Source organism: Alligator sinensis, unplaced genomic scaffold (genome assembly GCF_000455745.1).
Source record: "Alligator sinensis unplaced genomic scaffold, ASM45574v1 scaffold84_2, whole genome shotgun sequence".
In the NCBI taxonomy this organism is placed as follows: domain Eukaryota; kingdom Metazoa; phylum Chordata; order Crocodylia; family Alligatoridae; genus Alligator; species Alligator sinensis.
The window spans coordinates 1312379-1333712 of NW_005842247.1; the positions used below are offsets into that span (position 1 = coordinate 1312379).

The following is a 21334-nucleotide window of genomic DNA, read 5'->3' on the forward strand; positions in this document are numbered from 1 at the left end:
GGGGGGGGGGCGGCGCCACGAGGAAATCCAGCTCCACTTTGGAGCCAATCTAGCAGAGGATCCTGCCTGCAGCCTCTGCTCCCTTAGTCCTGCCACACCTCTCCCCCTTGTCTGCAGGAAAGGAGGGGGGAGAAGGGACAGGGAGGGAGGTACAGAATGGGGTTCACACAACCTGAGATGGAAGAGTGGGGCTTTGAGGAGCTGGGAAGCAGGGGGGCTCCAATGCACCCAGTCCCCCTCCAGCTCAGGCCCAGCAAACCCCAGCCTGCAGCTCCCTCCCCCTCCTTTCACCCTGATCCCTTCCTATAGACAGCACTGGGGATGGGCCCAATGCCAAGAAGGATTGACACAAATTCCCTTCATCTGCTCCCTCATTGGATATAGGCTAATTTGTTGTGCGATCAGCCACTTTTAAAGCACTTGGTAACCACGCACGTGAGAGAGACAGCTTGACTACAGAGCACTTTCAGGGGGCCAACTGCACCACAATGTCACTTCTGTCAGCACCCAGTTTTCATTCCACTGATACTGGTTTTATGGCATATTATAAACTACCCGATTCTTCCATTTCACGCATACACATGCATGCGTGCACACACGCATGCGAATTTCTCTCCCTCCCTACAACTTTTTTTCCCCCCTATGGCTGGCTTTTCTCTTCAGACCTGATGAAAAATGTCTTCAAAAGGACATGAAGAATGTCCCGCATTCAAAAGCTTGTCTAACTCTATCCCAACTAGTTGGTCCAACAGTAGATATCACCCTAAGAAATCCTTGCCTTTTGCATAATTCCTGGACCATCACAGCTATATTGCTTTAACACTACTCATTCCATCAATGAAATGATACTGATGTGCATGCACACATGTCCATGACTATTTATTACACTATCTTCACCAAAATTCAAGTGCTGCCCTGCTGCAAAAAGTCAAAGGTGACTGATGGACAGTGTCTAGATTATGAGGACAGTTTAAAAAAAAAAGCTGCGCTACTTATCAGTGCACCCTGCAGGCTGATGCACAACAGGAAGTGGCCGTGCACGGGTCCCCTGCGCGCTCAGCAGTGGACCAGAAGTAGTTTCGGTCCACTTCTGGGTCCACCGCCGAACCCCCTCGTGCTCCTGTGGGATGCTCCATCCGCCCTACCACAGCATTCACGAGCCTCACCTGGTACCTTGAGGTATGTAGAAAAAAAAAAAAAAAAAAAAAATTTAAAGCTGTGTCTATGGCCAAACCGCCGATTCTCTGAATCAGCATAAAAATCTTCAGATTTTGATTCGGCTGAATCCAAAATCGGAACTGTGATCCAAATCAACAAACTGAATCACTGTCTCCCGATTTGGGCCAAATCCAAATCAAATACGGCCCGTTTTGCACACCCCTAGTGTCCTGCCCATCAGTTCCCTGAGGGAGTCAAAGTCTGCTTTTCTGAAGTCCAGGGTCCGTACTCTGCTACTTTCCTTTCTTCCTTTCCTAAGGATCCTGAACTCAATCAACTTGTGGTCACTGCTGACCAAGTTGTCATCTGCTATGACATCCCCTACCAATTAATCCCCGTTTGTGAGCAGGTCAAGAACAGCACAGCCCCATGTTAGTTCCTCCAGCACTTTTACTAGGAAGCTGTCCCCAACACTTGCCAAAAACTTCCTGAATCACCTTCGCACTGCTGTATTGCCCTCCCAGCAGATGCCAAGATGACTGAAGTTCCCCATGAGAACCAGGGCCTGTCACTGGGAAGCTTCCACTAGCTGTTTGAAGAAAGCCTCATCCACCACATCCTTCTGGTCTGATGGTCTATAGCAGACCCCCACCATGACATCACCCTTGTTGCTCTCCCCTCTAATCCTAACCCAGAGACTTTTGACAGGCCTATCTCTAGTTTCACATTGGAGCTTTGAGCAATCATACAGCTCTTTTACATACAGCACAACTCCTCCTGCTCTTCTCCCCCATCTGTCCTTCCTGAACAGTTTGTACCCATCCAGGACCATGCTCTAGTCATGCAAGCTCCCACCAAGTCTCTGGTATTACATCATAGTTTCGTGACTGCAAGGACTTCTAATTGCTCCTGCTTATTTCCCAGGCTCTACGTATTCCTGGGAAATAACCTGAAAAAGTAGGGCAATCAGTTACCTACTTACCTCAGGAAGAATGAGAATGCCTCCCCTATCGCCCCCTCTTGCTTGCTCTTCCTCTAGGTCACCCACCTCCTGGCTTACCTCAGGCCAGAGATGATCCGAGCAGGGCAAATCAGCCTGTGCGGGCCCCCGCCCCTGGATGCAAGGAAGCCAGCAGATTTGGGGGGGGGGGGGGGGGTTGTCAAGTGACCAGACTTGAAGCCAGCAGCAGCACGAAGTCGCCATAGCTGCTACACCTGGCTCTACGGAGCCCCCCAAAGCACGGGACTCAAGGCGGTCACCCCAATTCGCCCTCCCCTAGGGATGGCCCTGCCTCAGCCCTTTGGTTTCCATCCCCCAGTGAACCTAGTTTAGTTTAAAGCCCTCTTCATCAGGTTAGCGAGCCAGTCTGTGAAGATGCTCTTCCCTCTGTCACATTGATCCTGTCCCTTCCTAGCAATCCTTTTTGGAATAACAATCCATGGTTAAAGAAGCAGCCGCCCTGCTGGCGACACCACCTGTACAGCCATGCTTGATCTGCAAGATGGGTCTGCTCATACCTGGGCCCTTCCCCTTGACTGGAAGGACTGTGAACGCCACCTGAGCCCCTGTCCCCTTCACCCTTGCACCCAGATCCCTGTAGTCACTTTTGATCACTCTGTGCTGTCCAGTGGTGCCCACATGGATGAGCAGCATGGGGTAGTAGTCAGAAGGCCAAAAGGACTCTGGGTAATCCTTCCATGACATCTTGGATCTGGGCTCCAGGCAAACAGCAGACATCCCAAGATGACAGGTCAGGCCTGCAGATGGATGCCTCTGCCCTCCTCAGAAGAAAGTCTCCAACCACCACCACCTGTTGCTTCTTCTTGGTGGCGGTGGCCTTGATCCTTCTAACCTTAGGAAGGCCTGGCCTGTCCTCCTCCATCAATGGAATATGCTCCTCCTCCTCCTCTGTTTCTAGGGCTCTATATATGCTCTCCTGGCAAACAGATTTCTGTTTGCTGGCAGAGGTCACAAGCTTCCACCCTCCTGGGAGTCCACATCCTCTCCCTTCTCTATAACACTACCTTTGACAGTTCTTTCTCCATAGTCCTAGAGGTCTGCTCCAGCACTGAGTCGATTAAATCCTCATAACAAAGGATGCTTCAACACCTTGCCACCTCCTCCTGTAATTCTCTTGCCTGGTCCCTGAAGGACACCACAAGGACGCACTGCTTACATCTCAGCCACTCCACCACCTGGCTATCACTGCAAGGAAGCTGGGAGTCACAGTCTACAAAGTACCAAATGGACCTGGGTGGAAGCCTCAACAGCGAGTGGCCCTGCCTGGACAGACACTTCACAGGTGCAAGCAGAGGCTCTGGCACTGCAACATCCTCCAGCCATTTCTCTGGATCTTAATCTACTGCCTCTCTCTTTGTTTGGAAGAAGAGCAGCAGACCTTCCCTAGCAGACTCACCCGCAAGCTGGCTTGTTTACTTCTCCTTGGTCCCAAAAGGTTCCTTGTTTCTTTGCCTCCTTTCACCAAGCTTAAAGGCCCCCCTTCAAACAGTGGGGTGGCAAACTGACCTGCAAACTGCTTCCCCATTTGCTGCCCCTGATCACATGCTCTCTGGTCCCTTGGGGAATCTCCTTTAATACTCTGCTGCGCCTAGACTGGTTCCACCCCCTAGTTAGTACTTTTGTCCAACAAAGGCAGCAATCACTCAGCTAGCAGCACTCCCAGCTGCTCAGAGAACAAGCCCACAACACACACAGCCTACCAAACACTCAGCAAGCCACCCCCCCCCCCAGCTGACTTAGCTTCCCAAAGCAGATTCTGGCTTCTCTTTCTCTTCCTCCTCTTGCTCCCAGCAAACTGCTTCCCGAAGTGACAAGGGAGCGAACAAGGGTTTGTTCACTTGCTCCCTTGTTACTTGGGAAGTCTCATGTTAGAGTTTCTCTGGTCTCTCGGGGAATCTCGGAGACTCCTTGCAGAGAGGGCAAGCAATGGGGGCAGGAAACCAGCTAGGCAGGGAGCTTATCTGCTCAGGATAAACTGATCTGCTTTTCTCCTTGCACTTGAAGCCTCAGTCTGCCTCTACCTGCCCCAATGCCCAGATTGAAAATCACTGCCCCAGACTATTAGAATAACCTTTGGTTTCATACCCTCAAAGAGCTTTAAAAACAAAAAAAAAAAAACAAAACCAAAAAAACAAACAAAAACAAAAAACAAACAAACAACCAACACTCACCTACAAGCATCCAGACAGCAAACCGTATCCAAGTCCACTTATCCAGCTGCATCATAAGGTAAACATTCACAAAAATACTCAGAATAGGAAGAAAAGGCAAAAGAGGTACCTGAAAAGAAAGAGAAGTTACAGCCATGTGACACGCTAACAGCCAGACAACGCCATCCCTTACAAATGGGAAACATCAGTAACACTAAATATTCAGACAGGGCATCTGGAAAAGTGGTAAGTATATCAAAATTCAGGGTTTAATTCTCCTGCTGTAAGGAACAAACACAAACACCAGCCCAATGAGCATGGAAAGGCCTTTGACTTAGATTTTCTCTCCTGTTACTGCCATGGAATAATCATCTTCAATCTAAAAGCCCTCCCCAGTATTCTCTCTCTGACAGTATTACAGCACGGGTATCCTCCCAGCTGTAAAGATAGTCTGTTGATAAAAGGCAGGCAAGAGAAAAGAGAAGAGGTGCCAAGGTGCACTAGCAGGGAGCTGTGTGAAAGAACCTGTACTCTGGGACTGTCTCCACTAAGCTCATTTGAACCAATAAAATTGGCCTCTCATTTAGTAACCACATCACATTCTCCCACTCTATCACCTCCATCTTCCCAAGCACAACCAACGCCTAAAAAAACCTTTCTGCCCTTCCCTGCTCCACTCATCCCTTGCAGGCCACTTACTTTAAATGAGAGCTTGGTTTTGCTTTCGGGTTGTTGTCGTATAATGTATGTAACACAGGAGCAAAGGAAAAGTAGAACAGCCGTGATGATACCAAACAAAACTTTATCTTCAATCACAGCCCTTTCATAAAGGACGGTCACCACACAGCAGCTGACAATAAGAACACCTGAGGACAACATATGTAAACATTTATTGAATCATTACTGAAAGAACTATTTGTAATTTTTGAGTCAGCCTTGGACTGCAGGCACGTTGTCACCTATACATCCTGTTTGCAGGACTTAAATTTAAACCAGCCATTTAATCCACAGGTTTTGATGTCTGTTTTGTTGCCTCTGGTCTTTGGAACAGTAAATCAAGCTCATAAATAATCAATAGTGTGCCAGAAAGGACTCGTGAGCTTTCTGAGAATGGTTAACACCAGTCCCTACCAGCTGCTTCACTGGCAGAGACGTGGAGCCAGATCACAGAACTTACCTATGACACCAGCTAAATAGTTAACCACAGACCCAGAGAGTTTGGAGGGGTCTGTGTTCTTGGGGCACAGGATGGCTTTAATGGAACATTTCTCATCCTCTTCAGGCAGAAAACCGGTTTGCGAATCACTGGTGCTCACAGATTCGTTGTTGTCTGGCTCATCTGTTGTACTAGCCATCTGGTATGCCAGGTTAGGTTGCTTTGGCTGATACCTGGGAGATGGGGAAAAAACAAAATGAGCAGTCTTGGGATAGGGTAGAGTAGAATGGCTCTGCCTAGAATCAGGAAAGGTCCTGCCTGCGCTAGGAGTAACCGAGGCTCCAAAAGAAACACTTTTACAAGGGGGAGAGGGGGAAGGGAGAGGGAAGAATTTTACTCAAATCAGACCAATCTTGGCTACTTGTCCAACCTGAAGGTAGCATTCTAAAAGTCCGCAAGTAAAGAGCAGTGCAGTGCAACCCTCACCCATTTTCAACACACAAGTGAGGGGAGGCTACAGGAGACACCAAGAAAACATCCTATAGGGAGCAAGCCTTCAATTGGGAAAACTGAGATGCCTTCATAGGCCCTTCCCACCTCCAACTCCCATGCTCCCCCATTAAAGTCCCAGCATGTAATGGTACACCTTGATCTATGCCAAAGATTGGACAGCGTCTCACATGGTCCCTGAGCCTTGGGTTTGGCCAAGTTGCGCTAAGCAAAGTAATCAGAGATGGAAAGTAAACAGGGATAGCATGGAACCACCTTTGAACATACTGCTGCAGGGAAAGCTGGAAGTTGGTTTGCCCTCTTGATTCATTTAGAGCTGTCCACTACCAGCTTAAGCCCACTGTACCAAGAGGGGCTCACCAGAGGACCTAAGCAGCTGGGGATGAGAGCAAGCAATGGAGCACTGATATGACACTTTGGGACTGCCTATGGTCCAAGAGTTATTTTTTAAAACATGGGTCTTTTGGCCTGGGGGGGGCGAAGGAGGATGACAATCTGACTGACAACTCAACAGCCAGTACGCTGTGGCTACTAATACTATACCAAGCACAATCATTTCATTTCACTGCTGTGCGACCTGTTTCCCATCCCACTCTTCCCATTTGTTACTATATCTGCCTGTTGTCATTTGCTAAGCTAAAGCTCTTTGGTCCCTGTCTTTTTATTGTACATGTTACAGCCCCAACTAAGTGCTACCTATAAAGTTCCTCTGAACACTCTTCAGTGTCTTTTCACAAAGACCTTTAATTGTAAATAACTTTAGGCTTATCCCACAAGCTCCAATTAAAGGAGTGGGGCACTTCTAAAGATCGTTTAATATCTCTTTTTGCAGGTGTGTTTTTAATGAGGTTGCCTATAGGTTTACAGGGTGAGCAACATTGCAAAAATTAGCAATTACATGCAACAGCTTGCATAACAACTCAAAACACTGCCCAGTTAGGCAGAAAAAGATGGAGAAGCTGAATATTCACCTCTTCAGGCCTGTAAGAGGCTGCCTGTTTTGCAGAGATAAGGCTGGTTTTGCAGCTGCAAAAAATCACCTGCCAGATGGTATGCAGATGGGAGTGTACAGCAGCTTGCAGAAGCAGATAATTGGCCTAACCAGCAGGGTGGGAGCCACTATCTTACAGTTACTACTGAGAACAGGAGATTGGGAAATAAGAAAACTTTACAAGGCAGTCTGGGAAGGGGAAATCCCCCAAACTCTTTTCAGCCCATGCAACAGGGAATGCAGGGAGCAATTGTTTGTAAACATATCGACTCCAGGCCTCAGGCTACTGTGTTTTAGGTCAGGTGTCTAAATGGCCTCAACTAGCCCTGAACAAACTGTTTGGTGTTACATAGCTCCTTTCATCACACAGGGCACTGTAAACATCAGTAACATGAATTTCACAACACCCCCATTTCAGGAATCAGATATTACTGCTCCCACTGGGTACAAATAGAAGGCGAGGTCCAAAGCAGCTAAATCAAAGATTCTCAACCAGTGTGCTGTGGCACCCTGGGGTGCCTTGAGATCCTTTCAGGTGGCCATGCAATACTAGATGTGCAAACACCTACATATGGTTCATACGGTGAACTCAAGAAAATTCAGGTAGGAATCGACAGTGTCAACAACTTTCTGCCCTGCTGTGGTCTTTCTGAGCTATTCACAACAAAATTGTTGTTATTTTTCTGGAGTCAATAAACAAATGGAAGCGAAGAATTGGCATTTTCCAAGAGCCTAAAAAAGTTGGGAGCCACTTAGCTAGATGACCAAGGCCCTGACCCCACAAACAGCTGCTTAACTTTATCACTACTTCACCAACCTTCACTACCACTTTATTCATCAAGTTAGAAATGTGCCTACGTGTTTTCAGGGCTGACACAGTCATATGGCTAGGCTGTAGCAGCCATCAACAGGCTCCAGAAGTCTCATGAGCCATGCTTGCTTTCATTATTAGACAAACTGCATCCTGGAACACAGGAGGGACACAAAAAGAGAGAAACTCCACAAGGTTCCTTAATGACATCTCCACAGATCCTTTTGATGAGGCAGGGTCTGCTCCTCATTGAACCAGCAAGCTCAGACCCTGGCCTTCTAAACAGTATTTCTTCAGCCATGCCTTCCCACCCTCTGCATCTCTTCCCTTCTCTTGTAGCAAGGCTGTATTGACAGGTATCCCTCTTTTCCCCTCTCAAATCTTCCCCTAAATATCAGCAAGTGTCCTCAGCATGGGGGAGATCCTTATAAAAGGACACCACCACCTAAGATTATTTCACCATACAAGTTTAATGCAGAGACTGCACCCAGCCCACCCATGAGTACATCCCTTGTGATGTCCATGATGCCTGAAGAAGTGGCATTCACCCTCTTAGGTGAATGGGGAGGAGACCCAAGGGGAACCCCAAGATCCCTTCTTCCAGTAGATCCAGTGGGGACAATACAATTTCTTCAGGAGTAAAAATGCCAAACTTTTCAAGATTGTCCATAACAATGCTTTAAGTTCAGTATGTGCATTGTTTAACTTGGCCTGTGGTAGTCACAAGGCTATTCTGGCGAGTCATGTTCACTTCAGTGTGTGCGCTACACATGGGTATGTTTTCTTCCTGTGAGCCTGTTCTGAAAGTGTGGAACCATGCACTCAGCTTAATGCATACCTCAGTACCAATACGCAGGCTGCCACTAAGGAATAAGCCAGGAGGGTCCCAATAGACATAAGATCCACAAGATCTTTCAGGTCAAAGAGCAAGGCCATGATAGCTGGGAGGGAGACAAAGAGAAACCAGTAAAGATGCAAAATATTTTGGACAAGTATTTGGACATGTATTTTGGACATGTCAATTTCTAACACCGTTGCTTCAAGTGTGACCACCAAGGGATACCCTAGGAAGGGTGGGTTTTGTGCCATCTGTTATGTCAGAGGAAAGATGTGAACCGGGTATAAGGACAGACCCTGCATATCTCTCTTGGTTCAAACTAATGTAGCCCACGCAGAGCCAACCCGAGCAGGGTGTGAGGCCCAGGGCAAAATCAGCCCATATGGGGCCCCACCCCTGCTCCGATCCCACGCACCCTGGTCCTGAAGAAGCTGCTGCTGCCGCCATTGGCAGCAGCAGCGTGGGCAGCTGGAGGGGTGGGGTAGTGAGCAGCTGGACATGAAGCCGCTGCTCCGCCCAGCTCTGCAGGGCCCAGGGCGATTCCCCGCCCCCCCCAGAGACGGCCCTGAGCCCATGCCACTATGTCACCACATAGGATCCCTCATGTGTTGTCCAGAAACAAGCAGCTCTAGGCCAGAGCTTTCCACCTTCTGCAGAGGAAGCACACGCTGGGGCAGAGACAGAGAAGAAAGGTGCTACATCATATGAATGAGATGACAGAACTGGGCCCTGAAAATGGCCATGAAAAGAATGTATGTAAAAGCAACGATGCATTTGTGCCTACCCAGTCCTGTGCCATTTGGGCTTAGGGGGACAATACGCCATGCGGGAGGATGAGAAGTAGGTCAGTTTGTTTTACCCAGAAAGGAGAATACACTTGCTCTCAGTTCATACTCCCTATTCGGTTTCTTGGAACTTACCTGCAAAAGCACCTGAAATTAACGTTGCTATGAATGGGGTTTTTCTCGTCTCGCTGATTTTGGCCAACGATTTAAACAGTAGCCCATCTTCTGCCATAGCATAAATTATTCGAGGCATAGGAAACATGGAGCCAAGGAGACTAAGGAGAGAGAAAGGAATGGTCTATTAAGATAATTTCATATTAAACACTATCAGAAGGACAGCGTCTATGGCAGCACAGGAGGGGAATAAGGCTTTAGTTCTATTGTAAGGTCTTCTGCAGCACCTCTACCACAAAACAGTTGTGTTACTTACGCAAGGAACGAAGGTCCAATCTTTCAGTCTCAGATGACTGAAGTTAGGTACCCAAAATCATACATAGGTTCCTAAATGTAAACAGACCGATTTTCAGAAGGGCAAACATCAACATGCCCAGCGCTTCACCAAGGAGTACCTTTTTCATACTATGTCTAATTGAGTCCATCATGCTTCACTTCCCTGGGGCTGCTGGTAAAGAAGTACTGTTTATGCATCTGAGGGTAACTTGTTTTCATACTGTCATTAAGATAGTCTCCAGAGTTAGAAACGAATCTGCAGCTCTGAAAACTAAGCACAACCGAGTGAAACCTGGACCTTGTTGAAGTCAGCAGGGCCAGGATTTCACCATAGGGCCCAATTTCTCTATCATTAACATCCATACAAAGAACATAGAACTGCAGCCCTTAGAAAGGGGGATGCAACCAAAAAAAAAAATGCAAATCTATACTCAGATACATACAACAGTGATAGTATCTCACCTGGTAGAAAGGGCACAGAGTGAACCAATGGCCACTGCGTAGTTGGCACCATCCCAACCCACATATTTAAATGCATTGGGTAAAGGACTGTTGGTATCGAGCTGGCAGTAGGGCATCATAAGAGTGAGAGCAGCTGACACACCAAAGTAAGCAACAAAGCAGATCAGGAGCGATGAGACAATTCCAATGGGAATTGCTTTCTGAGGGTTTTTCACTTCCTCACCTGAAACAAAGAAAACCCAAAGGACAGCCATAGTCAACAATTACACTGATCTAATAAGACACAAAAGCTAGGGTTCTCAAATAAGCCATGAAGGGTTAAATGCCTAACTCCCATGAAAGGCAAGAGGAATTTGATGCCTACCTGCCATGTTTGTAAATCTTTATAAAATTGCAATGTTGTTTACTTAGAAGCAACAGAAAGGAGCAGTGTAGATGCAAGGACAGAACTCAGAAGATGTGGTACTGGATCCACAAAAGGACTTGGGTGCCCTAATTGTGGTACCTAGGCTCTCTGTACATACACAGGGAGAGTCAGATACCCAAGAAGTCAGCAAGCTAAAGAAAGAGCTGCGTATGCTCACCAACAGGAAATGCTGACAGTGGAGGTTCTTAAAACCCTGTCTCCTCTCAGAGAAGTGGGCCCTGTGCCACAGGTGCATTCAGGTGCCTCACTCCCCCCGATTCCTGCCACTAACTGGCAGCTGAGTGCACATCTGAATTTTGGACTGAGGCCCTCAACATGGAAGTTACAATGTGCTGCCTTTCTTGCTTACCTGTGGTGGCAATGCAGTCAAATCCCACAAAGGCATAAAAGCATGTGGCTGCCCCTGAGAGGACTCCGGTGAATCCATATGGCATGAACCCCCCCACACCATACTGGGTATGACTGAAAAGAATGAAATGACAGGTCAGGAGAGATCCTACCTAGGCAGAAACACTAGCCAGGAGCATGTTCCCATATCTGTAACAAAATCTATGACCAGAACTAGAGGGAGTGTATGCTCAGCTTCACCGAGTTGGCAGACAAAGAGCATACAGCAACAGGCATGAAGGCTTACCTAACATATAGGTTTGGCGTGGCCAAACAACAACCTTGATTTAAAAATATGCCTGGCCAAAATTATGGTTTCACCAGATATTTAGTTGTAAAAACTCCCCTAAACCATCCATTTCTCACTACTCTAAGGTATTTCCAGAAAAAAATTTCATATGCAGGACCCAAACCTGCAAGGATCTGAACAGGCACCTCACATTGTCTGGGCAAACCAACTACAGTTGAGTTGCCTGCTCCCCTGCCCATCACTTAAGCAGCGAGCATGGCCAGTCAGGGGTTACACCGGTGCTCTCAGGGGGTGCGCATGCACGCCCATACACCCTACGCATTGCCACTGGCAGTGCTATTTAGAGCATGTGAAGTGAAGTCTGTGCATAGGACTTTGCAGGTTTTCACTGCAAACAGGTAATTGAAGGACATGACCCTGCTTTACTCAATGCAGTAGCTCTAGTCCCACAAAAGGGCTTGTCCTTTCTATAAAATTACAAGGTATCAAGCTTTTGGTTCTTACATTTACAACGTCCCAACTTTTCATGCATGGTTATCACAGCCCTTGACACTGCTAACAAACTGTCAGGAAGATAAGTGCATATCATCTCAGTTACCATTAGCTGTTACTAAGCCAGAACCTGCATCTGTGCATGTGTTAGGACCACCCCGGCACACTGGCTTCCAATTTTGTTTGTGCAAATTATGGGCACGAGCCTTTACCTATCAATAAGGCTTTAATAACATTAAGGGAGTTAAATAACCTTTGATTGAGTTTGATCAGGTCTTTAGTCATCCAAAGATATTGACCAACATGAGACGAGATAAGAAGCAATTCAAATCCTGTCCTAATTTGAAGCTTTCCTTAACCTGGACTACTGACAGTACAAATGTACAGGCCACATTTCAAGTGTCCAGGAGCCTGTGCTTTTGTGACTCACAGCTAAGGGGCTGGTGAACAGGTATCACAGCATGCCTCTTGGTCTTGGGCACCCAGAGACTTCTGTGGACAGCCTTAGGGCCATCTGACCCTGAAGTTTCTGCTTAGTACTTCTACCATTGCCGGGCTGATCAGTTTTAAAACATACTGTATTCCTAGATGGAATAAGGCATGGGGGCCCAGCATCTTTGCCCTCCACATTCAGAGCAGCACTGTGAGGTATTGGCTTTGTTCTGCTCGTGGCAGAGTCTTTGCTTTCTGGGTGATGCTTTCTGTATTCCTCCAGTATGCCTCCCAGCTGATGCACCTCTGCATGAAAATGAAAGCACCAGGACCCTGGCACTCAAAATACACCTCACCCTCCTCCTCAAGCTATGCTATGTGCTTGGCCCATCCAAGAGCTACATTCCCGAGGAGGAAGAACTAAACTCCATGGAGGCAGTGGCCTTCTCTGGTACCAACTACGGACTGCCACTCTTGGGCTCAGGAGACAAATCGCTGATTGATGGGAACATAGCCCTGAGGACCTGGTGTAAGTTCATGGTGAGCAGGGTCACTTTCCTTAAGACCTGCACCAATTTGGCCCTGTCACTCAAGACAAACCAGTAAAACAAGGGTAGCAAGTGATTTCTGGAAACTGGCGCCCCCTCCTCCATCCACAGCTTCCAGTCTGCTGCCTTACACTTCTGAAAAGTCAAGTCCACAGCTCAACCAGCTGTCCAGGAGGTATATTATGCCATCCAGAAGGCACTGGAACAACACTTCTGCCTGACCAAACACACAAGAGATCATAACTGAATTTGATACCTAGATGGGCTTTCTGAACTGCACTAAGGCCACTGATAGCACTCATGTTTGCATATAAGTGCCCAATTTTGAGGACACCAACAGCAAGGTGTGTTTATCATGCTGCATGGCATTACAGAGGATTGGGGGTGGTTCACCCACATGACCACCAAGCAAGGTCCATGACATCAGAGTCACCAAGATTGCACAGCAGATAGAGGGAGCATTTGCCTACAGCACTCAGCATAGAGTTGGAAGGGATATCTACCCCCAGGACTACCCACTTCTCCCACAGCTTAGAAGGGAGTTCAGGCTCCCACGGCCCTTTACCAGACACTTGGCTATGAGGATCTTCAACTACCAGATGACCGTGGACTGCATCTTTGGGCATTTCATGCCACAGTGGAGGGCCCTGGGGGATGCACCTGGACACTATAGTGAACAGTACCTATCCTAGATGATCATACTGGCCTACACTAGCCGAGAAGCCAGGGACAAGACCTTTCCAGAGGCTGGCATCAGGACTCAGAGACTGAGCATCTGCAGCATCACAACCGTCAAGGTGTTTGAGATGCAAGCCCAGATGAACCGCTTCCGGCAGCACTGGGCTTTAAGGCAGCACCACTGTGTAAAGTGCAAACAGACACAAAAGACAATTCATTAATTTGTTCTTAACCATTTTATTAAACGTTTCAAACAATCAAACGCTGCAGGCTGCACTTTACAAACCAGAACGGGTGCAGGGGTTGCTGCGTGAATTGGGGAGTGGAATGTCCTGAAGAGTAGCCTAGCCCTGCCATCACAGGTATACTGACTCCCCATGGAGGGGAGGGATTTTTCAGAGGGGGAGGAGGGGTGTAAAGTGGCAAAGCAACACGCCACCTCACTGAGCACATGGATCAGGGGTGCTGGAGTCCCACATTGCACTACTTTGAGGTCAATGGGCACTGTTCCCAACCTCACATCCTTAAGTCCCCTGGCAACAACCGTGTCCTGGAGCTCCTTCCTATGCTGGAGTAACAACTTCGGGGCCCCATGGTAGAAGGCCATTTGGGTTGTTTGGCATCACTTTCAGCAAGCCCTATGAATGGGGGAAGTGGACTGTGCACAAGCATCAAGACTTAGAGCCTGGTTTTGGTACAGCTATAACAACAGGAAGATGGTTTGAGCATGGGATGAGGAGGCCTAGACCTAGGTGGTGTGGGCTGAAAAACAAAGGGGGGGGGGGGAAGGTGCCTGGGGTACAGAGATCTGAACCTAAGAGGGGAGGATGGAGTCCAGACTATGGTGGAAAGCACTGAAATTGTGTTGGGTAGTGAGCACTGACACAGGGACGAGGACAGACCTGCACCTGAGGGGCAGGCCTATGTTTGGGAGGCAAAAACAGAGCACCCTCCATCTATTGGTTGACAGTGCTTATGAGAGACCACTTCATGTCTCACCACATGCAAGTTCTGCACCAGCACGTGGCATGGTCTGTTTTGCCACGCCAAGCGTTCCATACCTGGAACAAAGCAGCGTGCCTGGACTGGGAAATACCCCTCCTGGCAATATTCCCTGCCAGTACATCTCTCCTTTACACCCTCTGCTCTCATCTCCAAGGATGTTACCAGGCCTGCTAACATTTCTTCCCTCCTATTCCTCCCACCACATCCCTGCTACTCTGGACTGTAGTCTTGGCTCATCTCCCTGGGTCCCTAGAAAGGCAGTAGCTGGGGTTGCAGGTGTTGACCCTGGAATGACAGCAAATAGACAAGGAGGCATTGTTAAAAACTTGTGTAACATGGCATTAAGTGCTGAATTCCTAACCCCTTCCCCTTCAAAAAAAAAAAAAAAAAAAAAAAAAAACAGCTTTGCATCATTCTTTCCTGGGGACTCTTCACATCTACTGCAGTTTCCCAAAATGGTAAATACATCAGCCCCTCAGATCCTAAATGGAGACCACCACCCATATGATTCCAAAGCATATGGAATGCCTCTGATGACGCTGGGGTAAGGGGGTCAACCTGGGGAAAATGCCTCTTGCTTAGGCTGCCATTGGACATTTTCCTGGAGTTTGCAAGACCTCAAAAAACAAAACAAAAAACAGGTCCATGGCTGACTCTCTAGGCTTTTATACACAAACCTTCTCTCTACTCCCAATACTCCCAAGATGCTCTCTAATCTCGCAAGCTGCCATGATTTACATGGATGTGGCTCCCCTCCTTATCCCAAAAACCAATGGGTAGGAGATAAGCATTTACTGAAAGCCTTGCTGCCTCATCATATTGCCTTCTGGGAGACCAAGTGAGTTACAGAGGAAAGTTACCTTGGAGAGAAAGGTCCTACCTTTCAATGACAGAGCAAGGCTGCACACTTACTTCCTGAGGAGGTTTGAGCACCTCTCACTAGGTGTGGACTCTACTGACTCCTTCCTGGAATGACTACTCCTCAAAGCCCGAGGGCTGCCTGTGGGCCTTTCACAGCACACCCTTCCCCCCACCCTTCCCCCCCAGCACTACCCTCAAAGAAAGTTCACTGTCTCTAGGCAACTGCCTTTCAAAATACCAAGGCCTGCCTCCCTCCCTCACAAAATCTCTCTCTACAGGTGCTTGCTCCCTTCCTGCCCTCTGGAAAAACCTATTTTCCAGACTCTGCATGGGCCCACAGAAATGCCCATGTCAGCACATGGGATGCCCCACCATGCTTCTGTCAATGACACTCCTGAACACTCCCACCTGCATGCTGTCTTGATGAAGCAAGAAATTTCCCTCAGACTCTTAGAAGAGCAACATCAAGGGCTCAATGAACTGAGTGGTCCCCACTGTTTCCCCAGAAAATGCACACCACACCCCCCTCAATGCCCAAACTGCATGCAAATGGAGTGGAAGGGAGAGATGCTAACCCTACAGTCAGTCTGCAACCTACAGGGGACCATACCACACCACAGTTTACACTACAGTTTTAATGGTCCTGGAGATGGCAGCATCCAGCCCCTACATGCCCTGCAGGCTGCCTGACCACTCCCCACCCTCTGTTAGGGCTAATACACAGGACCCAACCCTAAGGCTTCGCCCTACCAGGGCACTGGCAGATGACATTTCTGGGCACAGCTATGCCCCAGGCCTTGCTCAAAACAGGTGGGGGGAGAGGGGAAAGGGGTGTCTTGAGCCATTTATTAGGGAAAGGGAACAATCCCACCATAGCATGGGTGCCCCAGTACTCACCAGTGCAATTGGTGTGCAGACAGGCAGGCATTCTCCCTCCAGGTAGGCAGGCTCTGGGCACAAATAGGTTGAGGGCAGGGTGGTCAGGAGAAATGGTGGCAGGATAAGTATGTGGGACAATGGCAAAGTGGCACAGTGGAGTGTTGGAAGACAGCTTGTCATGGTGATGGCAGAACAGACAGGCAAGATAACAGGATGCTTGGCTGCTCCTCCAGGCCCTCCTGGAGCTGCACCTGGGTGGGGATATTGACTGGAACCTCCATCTCAAACAGCTCTGGCTTAACCCTAGCGTAGCCAACAAAAAAATGTGGTCTAGTGGAATTATCTCTGGCTAGTAGGGCCACAGCTAGTTTTAAAGAATATTGCTCATCAGGCACCTGAAACAATTCTTGTACCACAGCTCTCTTGTACCATGTTTTTAGGACTTTTGCCTCAGACCAGCATTGATGCCAGTTCCTGGTTGTGGCTGTGAGCTGACATCTCTGCTGCAAACCATTTGTGAACAATCCGGTTCTGATGGTTCTTCTTGAGGGATGGCTAGGTGCTCTCCTTGTGCCAGATGGGGAGAAGGTCCATGACCTCTGCACCCCTCATTGGTGGAGAACTTCACGGATGTAGATTTTTTTTCAGATGTATGTGCCATAGTGTGATAGGTGAGTGCACAGCACCCTAATAGATAAGGTCCTGGGGTAGTGATTCAGAAATGGTGGCCATGTTGTACCTTCACATGTAGCTTTAAAAAGGCAAGGATGCATGTGGAGCAGACCCTGTGACCTTGGATAAGTGGAGCTGAGCTACCTTAGGGGGTACGAAGCAGAGAGCCATGGCAACCTCGTGGATCAGCCAACTCCCTATCATTCTTTGCTATATGGTACAAAGGTAACTAGAACAGCTTCAAAGAGAAACATTTTAGAAATTATTCCTCTTTCTATCCAAAGGGAATTTTGATATGGTTTGGAGTGATCTGCAATGCTTCAGCACTGTACACTGTCTGTTCTCTCACAGTTCATAATGTTTGTTGTACTCCAAGCACTATGTGCATCCGTGCCCTAAAAAAAAAAAAAAAAGCTAGGTGCTCAACTCCCAGGCCAAGTACAGACTGACAAAAAGCGCAAAGATGAATCAATTCAATCTTTGCAGATTAGTCTAAACTGCATAGACTGAACCAATAAAGAAGTGAACAGACAGTCACTTTTGATTCCAGAAATACAGCCACATGCCTGCAGTAGTTCAGGCCAGAACTTGAGGGTGCTAGAGTATACCTCCCTGCTTGACTAGAGCAGACAGCTTGGGCCAAGGCTGGCCCACGCACCCTGTGGGGAGGTGAGTTTGCAGGGGAGGTGCAAAGCATCCTGGGATGCTGGGGGACTGTAAGTTAACCTGAATCTAGAGGGGATCTGGGACAGAAGTTCAATAAGCCGATTTAACCTAAATCAGTTAAGTCTTATACTACATTCATTCAGTTACCTTAAACCAGTTTCAATCAATCATTCTGAAAGCAGTTTATGTGCACTGAACTTCTGTTGTGTTACAGATTTGAACCAGTTTCCACTTATATTGGTATATATACAATTTCTGGCCCTAGCCCCACTGTTTACATCTCCCTGGCTAACCAGAAGTGAGTAACCTTTCACTGCAATCAAACAGGGCCCTACTTTTGCATGGATTACAGGTGATGACAATCTGACAACCTGTGTCATCTCAGCCCTCCTTTAAGCAAAGCTTCTACTAACATCTACAAGAATTTTGCCCAAGTACCAAGGAAGCAAATGCCCAGTGAAGCCTTCCGGGAATGGCCCGCTGAGCCACAGGTTAGCTTCTAACTAATTGCTGAAAAGGAAGAAAAGACATACTTGACTAGAGTCATGTTACGGATGTCCTCCATAGACAGCTGCCAGTTTTTGATGGATCCCTTCACAAAACCCGACACCATGACGAAACAGAGGACGAGGATATTGATACAGGTGAATACTTTGTTAACTAGTGCTGATTCCTTCACACCAAAAGTTAAGAGACCTGGAAAAACAACAAACACACAATCAGACATTTCTCCAACAGTAGCACACAGTCCAACCTCAATGGAGCAAGGGCAAAAATGCAGAAGTCACTACGACCAGCTATTTTCAGCAGTTCCTCAGAAATAGGGGCAAGCATAATTCTGGAACAGGGCTCAAACACAGCAGGTATATCACACCTAACACTTAAACAAGTCAGAGGATGACACCGTCTAGGGTAGTGGTTCTCAGCCTTTTTGTACTTCAGGGACCCCCCACTAGACTCGAGGCACCCCCCTCCATAACTTTTGTGAATTGAGTGGTTCCTATTTTCAAAGCTAGCATTATACTGCTTACCTCCTTGCAGAAGAGCCAGAAAGTGGGGACAGGAGACTGTCCAGATAAGCACTGGCTCAGTTTTGTCCCTATCTGCTCATCTCCTCACACCTGCTTATCCCCAGTTTGGCCCATAGCACCCTTCAAAGGATCTTGTGGTACCTCAGGGTACCTTGGCACACAGGTTGAGAATCACTGGTCTATAAACCCTGCTCCCCAAGTCAATGGGAATTTCAATCTGAGCCTGGTTTCAGACTAGGTTCTTCACCCTGAAGAACAGAAAATTAAAAGTAGCCATAAATACCATGAAACTATATTTGGTTCCCTGAGTAAAGAAAGAGAAGAATAAACCCGTAAAGAGTTGGCATTCCTAGCTGATTCTCTTTAGGAACAGGTTACCTCTTAAACCAAAATTTGACAATAAGTGTTTGTGATAAAACCAATACAAAGCTGTGAGGAGAAAGGGAAGCACTGCAGTAAGGTCATAATTTAGTCCAGAGTGAATTTATTTCACTTGGAGGGCTTGCTTCCAATATTACTCTTACAAAAAAGGAGAGGATGGGAAGGAAATGTCGTGAAAAGTCATAAAAAAACTGGATAGCATAGGAAAAATGGATGATCTGAAAAACAAAAACAAACAAACAAACAAAAAAAAAAAAAAAAACTCAGGCACACAGGTGGTGCTGACACTTAATGAAACGAGGTGTGAACTCAGATTTTATATCCAGAAATAAAATTTTGTATCCAGAAACTTTGTGGTGGAAAAGTTTTGACTTTTCCCCAAATTTCCAAAACCTGAAGAGCCCCCTATCCCCTTCACCCCCATGCAGTAGATGAAAGCTGGCAATTCAAATTTTATTCCAAAATAGTAGAGTGGATGAGCCTCTCAAGATTGTGAAGCTTTTCTAAGCATACAGGTTTGAGTGCTGATCCATGCTGTACTCTCACGGAATCTCAGGGACCCGATTCTAATTGGCGATTCCAGTTTAAATCTGGACCCACTCCTGCTACACCTAAGCTAACATAACATCATGTTCCCTGCACCTGCACACTCACAGCTCAACCCTTCACCTCTTGTCTGTGTGGGATTTCTAAAGATTTCAACATGAATCTTGCAAACAGATGGCTTGGGTTCTTGGGCTGGACAGCTGATAAGAACAGGCTGAGACTTCCAGTCTTATCAGAGCCACAGAATACCTGAAGTAGCCTCTTTGATGATATTATGACAGATACCACCTGTTAGAAAGTGCAGAGCTATATGAAAATGAAACTTTTTTCAGACTCATTTAAGTCTGAAAGAGTTTTGAAAGGTTTGATTTGAGGTACATGAAAGAGTTCAGGTAGAAATAGTATAAATATAAAAGATATTCCCTGTAATTTAACTATAACATGTTTCACTTGCTATGGAAAGAAAGAGAAACCAATGTATTTTCCATGTACATAGACATTTTCTTCTTTCTTTTCTTTTTTTTCCTTTTAAAATCTTGTGATCACTACTGCAAACTGAAGTTGACATGTACTTTAATGTTTTAACACTATTAAAAAAAAAAAAAAGTCATGCAACACAGCATTACTTTATTCTGGCCTTTTCTCCCACATTTTCCTGGACACCATGCTATATAAACTGGCAGATTCTCGGCATCAGAGCTGGAGCAAGAGAACAAAGCTGCTCTGCAAGAGGGGTTTTTGTTTGTTTGTTTTTTTTTTTCTTTGAAGCCCTCTGTACTTACTTGTAGGTAACATGTCCTTGCCTGATTTGTGTGGTGCAAGACTGGATTAAATGTTTTACTTGTGTTCATGTAAATATCTAGAACACTCCCTTGTAATTAACGCCCCCGCCCCCACAAACAGGATGCAAATGGTCCTTACTCCAGAGCAGCTAAATAGGTCAACCTGATACCTGGCACAAAGGACTTTTAGTAAGTTGCCCAAAACAAACACAAGCATTTGTACCCATTCCAAAAGCAAGCAATACAAATTACAGGAAAGGAACATATTTTTGCAAACTTTCCAAAGGTTTTACCTGTTAGAATGAGGATGATGAGAACAGCAAAGACATCGGGGTATTTTGCTAGCACCCCAGGAGCATCCATAGTCAGGTAGGCTTGGCAGAACTGCTCAATGTGCTTCCCTATGATTTCATCAAATGTTGCACTCCAGGCTCTGGCCACACTTGATGTCCCTTTCAGAAAAGGGAGAGAACACAAATTATTTTCATTACTAGAATGCATCTTTAAATGTGTGGTACTGCTTGCTGCTCTGTGAACACCACTGGAATCTACTTCTGATGCATCTCTGCTTAACCCTGCAGGTCATTTAGAAGAGACTCATAGAAAACCCTCCCCCAGAGATCCACCTAGACATTCAATTTCAGTATAAACCCAAATCCCACTAGGCTGCTCTTTCACCATGAAACCAAGCCCAGCAATGCCTTGCCTTCCCCCACAACAGTTTCATTCCCTCAAGACCCTGCATTGCTTGCTGGTTTCAGGGCCCAAATCTCTCTCTTACTGAAACAAGGCATTAGGTGCGACTACAATCTACAAGCTGAAGGCACAGCAGCAACTGCTGACATATCCAAGCAGGTGATACCCAACCTAGTTTCATAGTTTCTAGGGTCGGAAGGGACCTGGGCAGATCATCTAGTCTGACCCCCTGCCATGGCAGGAAGGAGTACTGGGGTCCAACGACCCCA

General features: G+C 47.0%; 1 protein-coding gene across 3 annotated transcripts in view; it reads right to left on the reverse strand.

The window, feature by feature from the left end:
* SLC7A1 (solute carrier family 7 member 1) overlaps positions 1-21334 on the reverse strand; it is a 60501-nt gene that overhangs the window by 3123 nt on the left and 36044 nt on the right. For all 3 annotated transcript variants that reach the window (XM_025208712.1, XM_025208713.1, XM_006027492.3), the window contains exons 3-11: positions 20663-20821; positions 18163-18325; positions 11109-11221; positions 10333-10555; positions 9556-9695; positions 8636-8738; positions 5507-5718; positions 5029-5195; positions 4351-4459 (exon numbers count right to left, since the gene is read on the reverse strand). In XM_025208712.1, the coding sequence (XP_025064497.1) occupies positions 4351-4459; positions 5029-5195; positions 5507-5718; positions 8636-8738; positions 9556-9695; positions 10333-10555; positions 11109-11221; positions 18163-18325; positions 20663-20821 (1389 nt within the window). The remainder of the gene's footprint in view (positions 1-4350; positions 4460-5028; positions 5196-5506; positions 5719-8635; positions 8739-9555; positions 9696-10332; positions 10556-11108; positions 11222-18162; positions 18326-20662; positions 20822-21334) is intronic.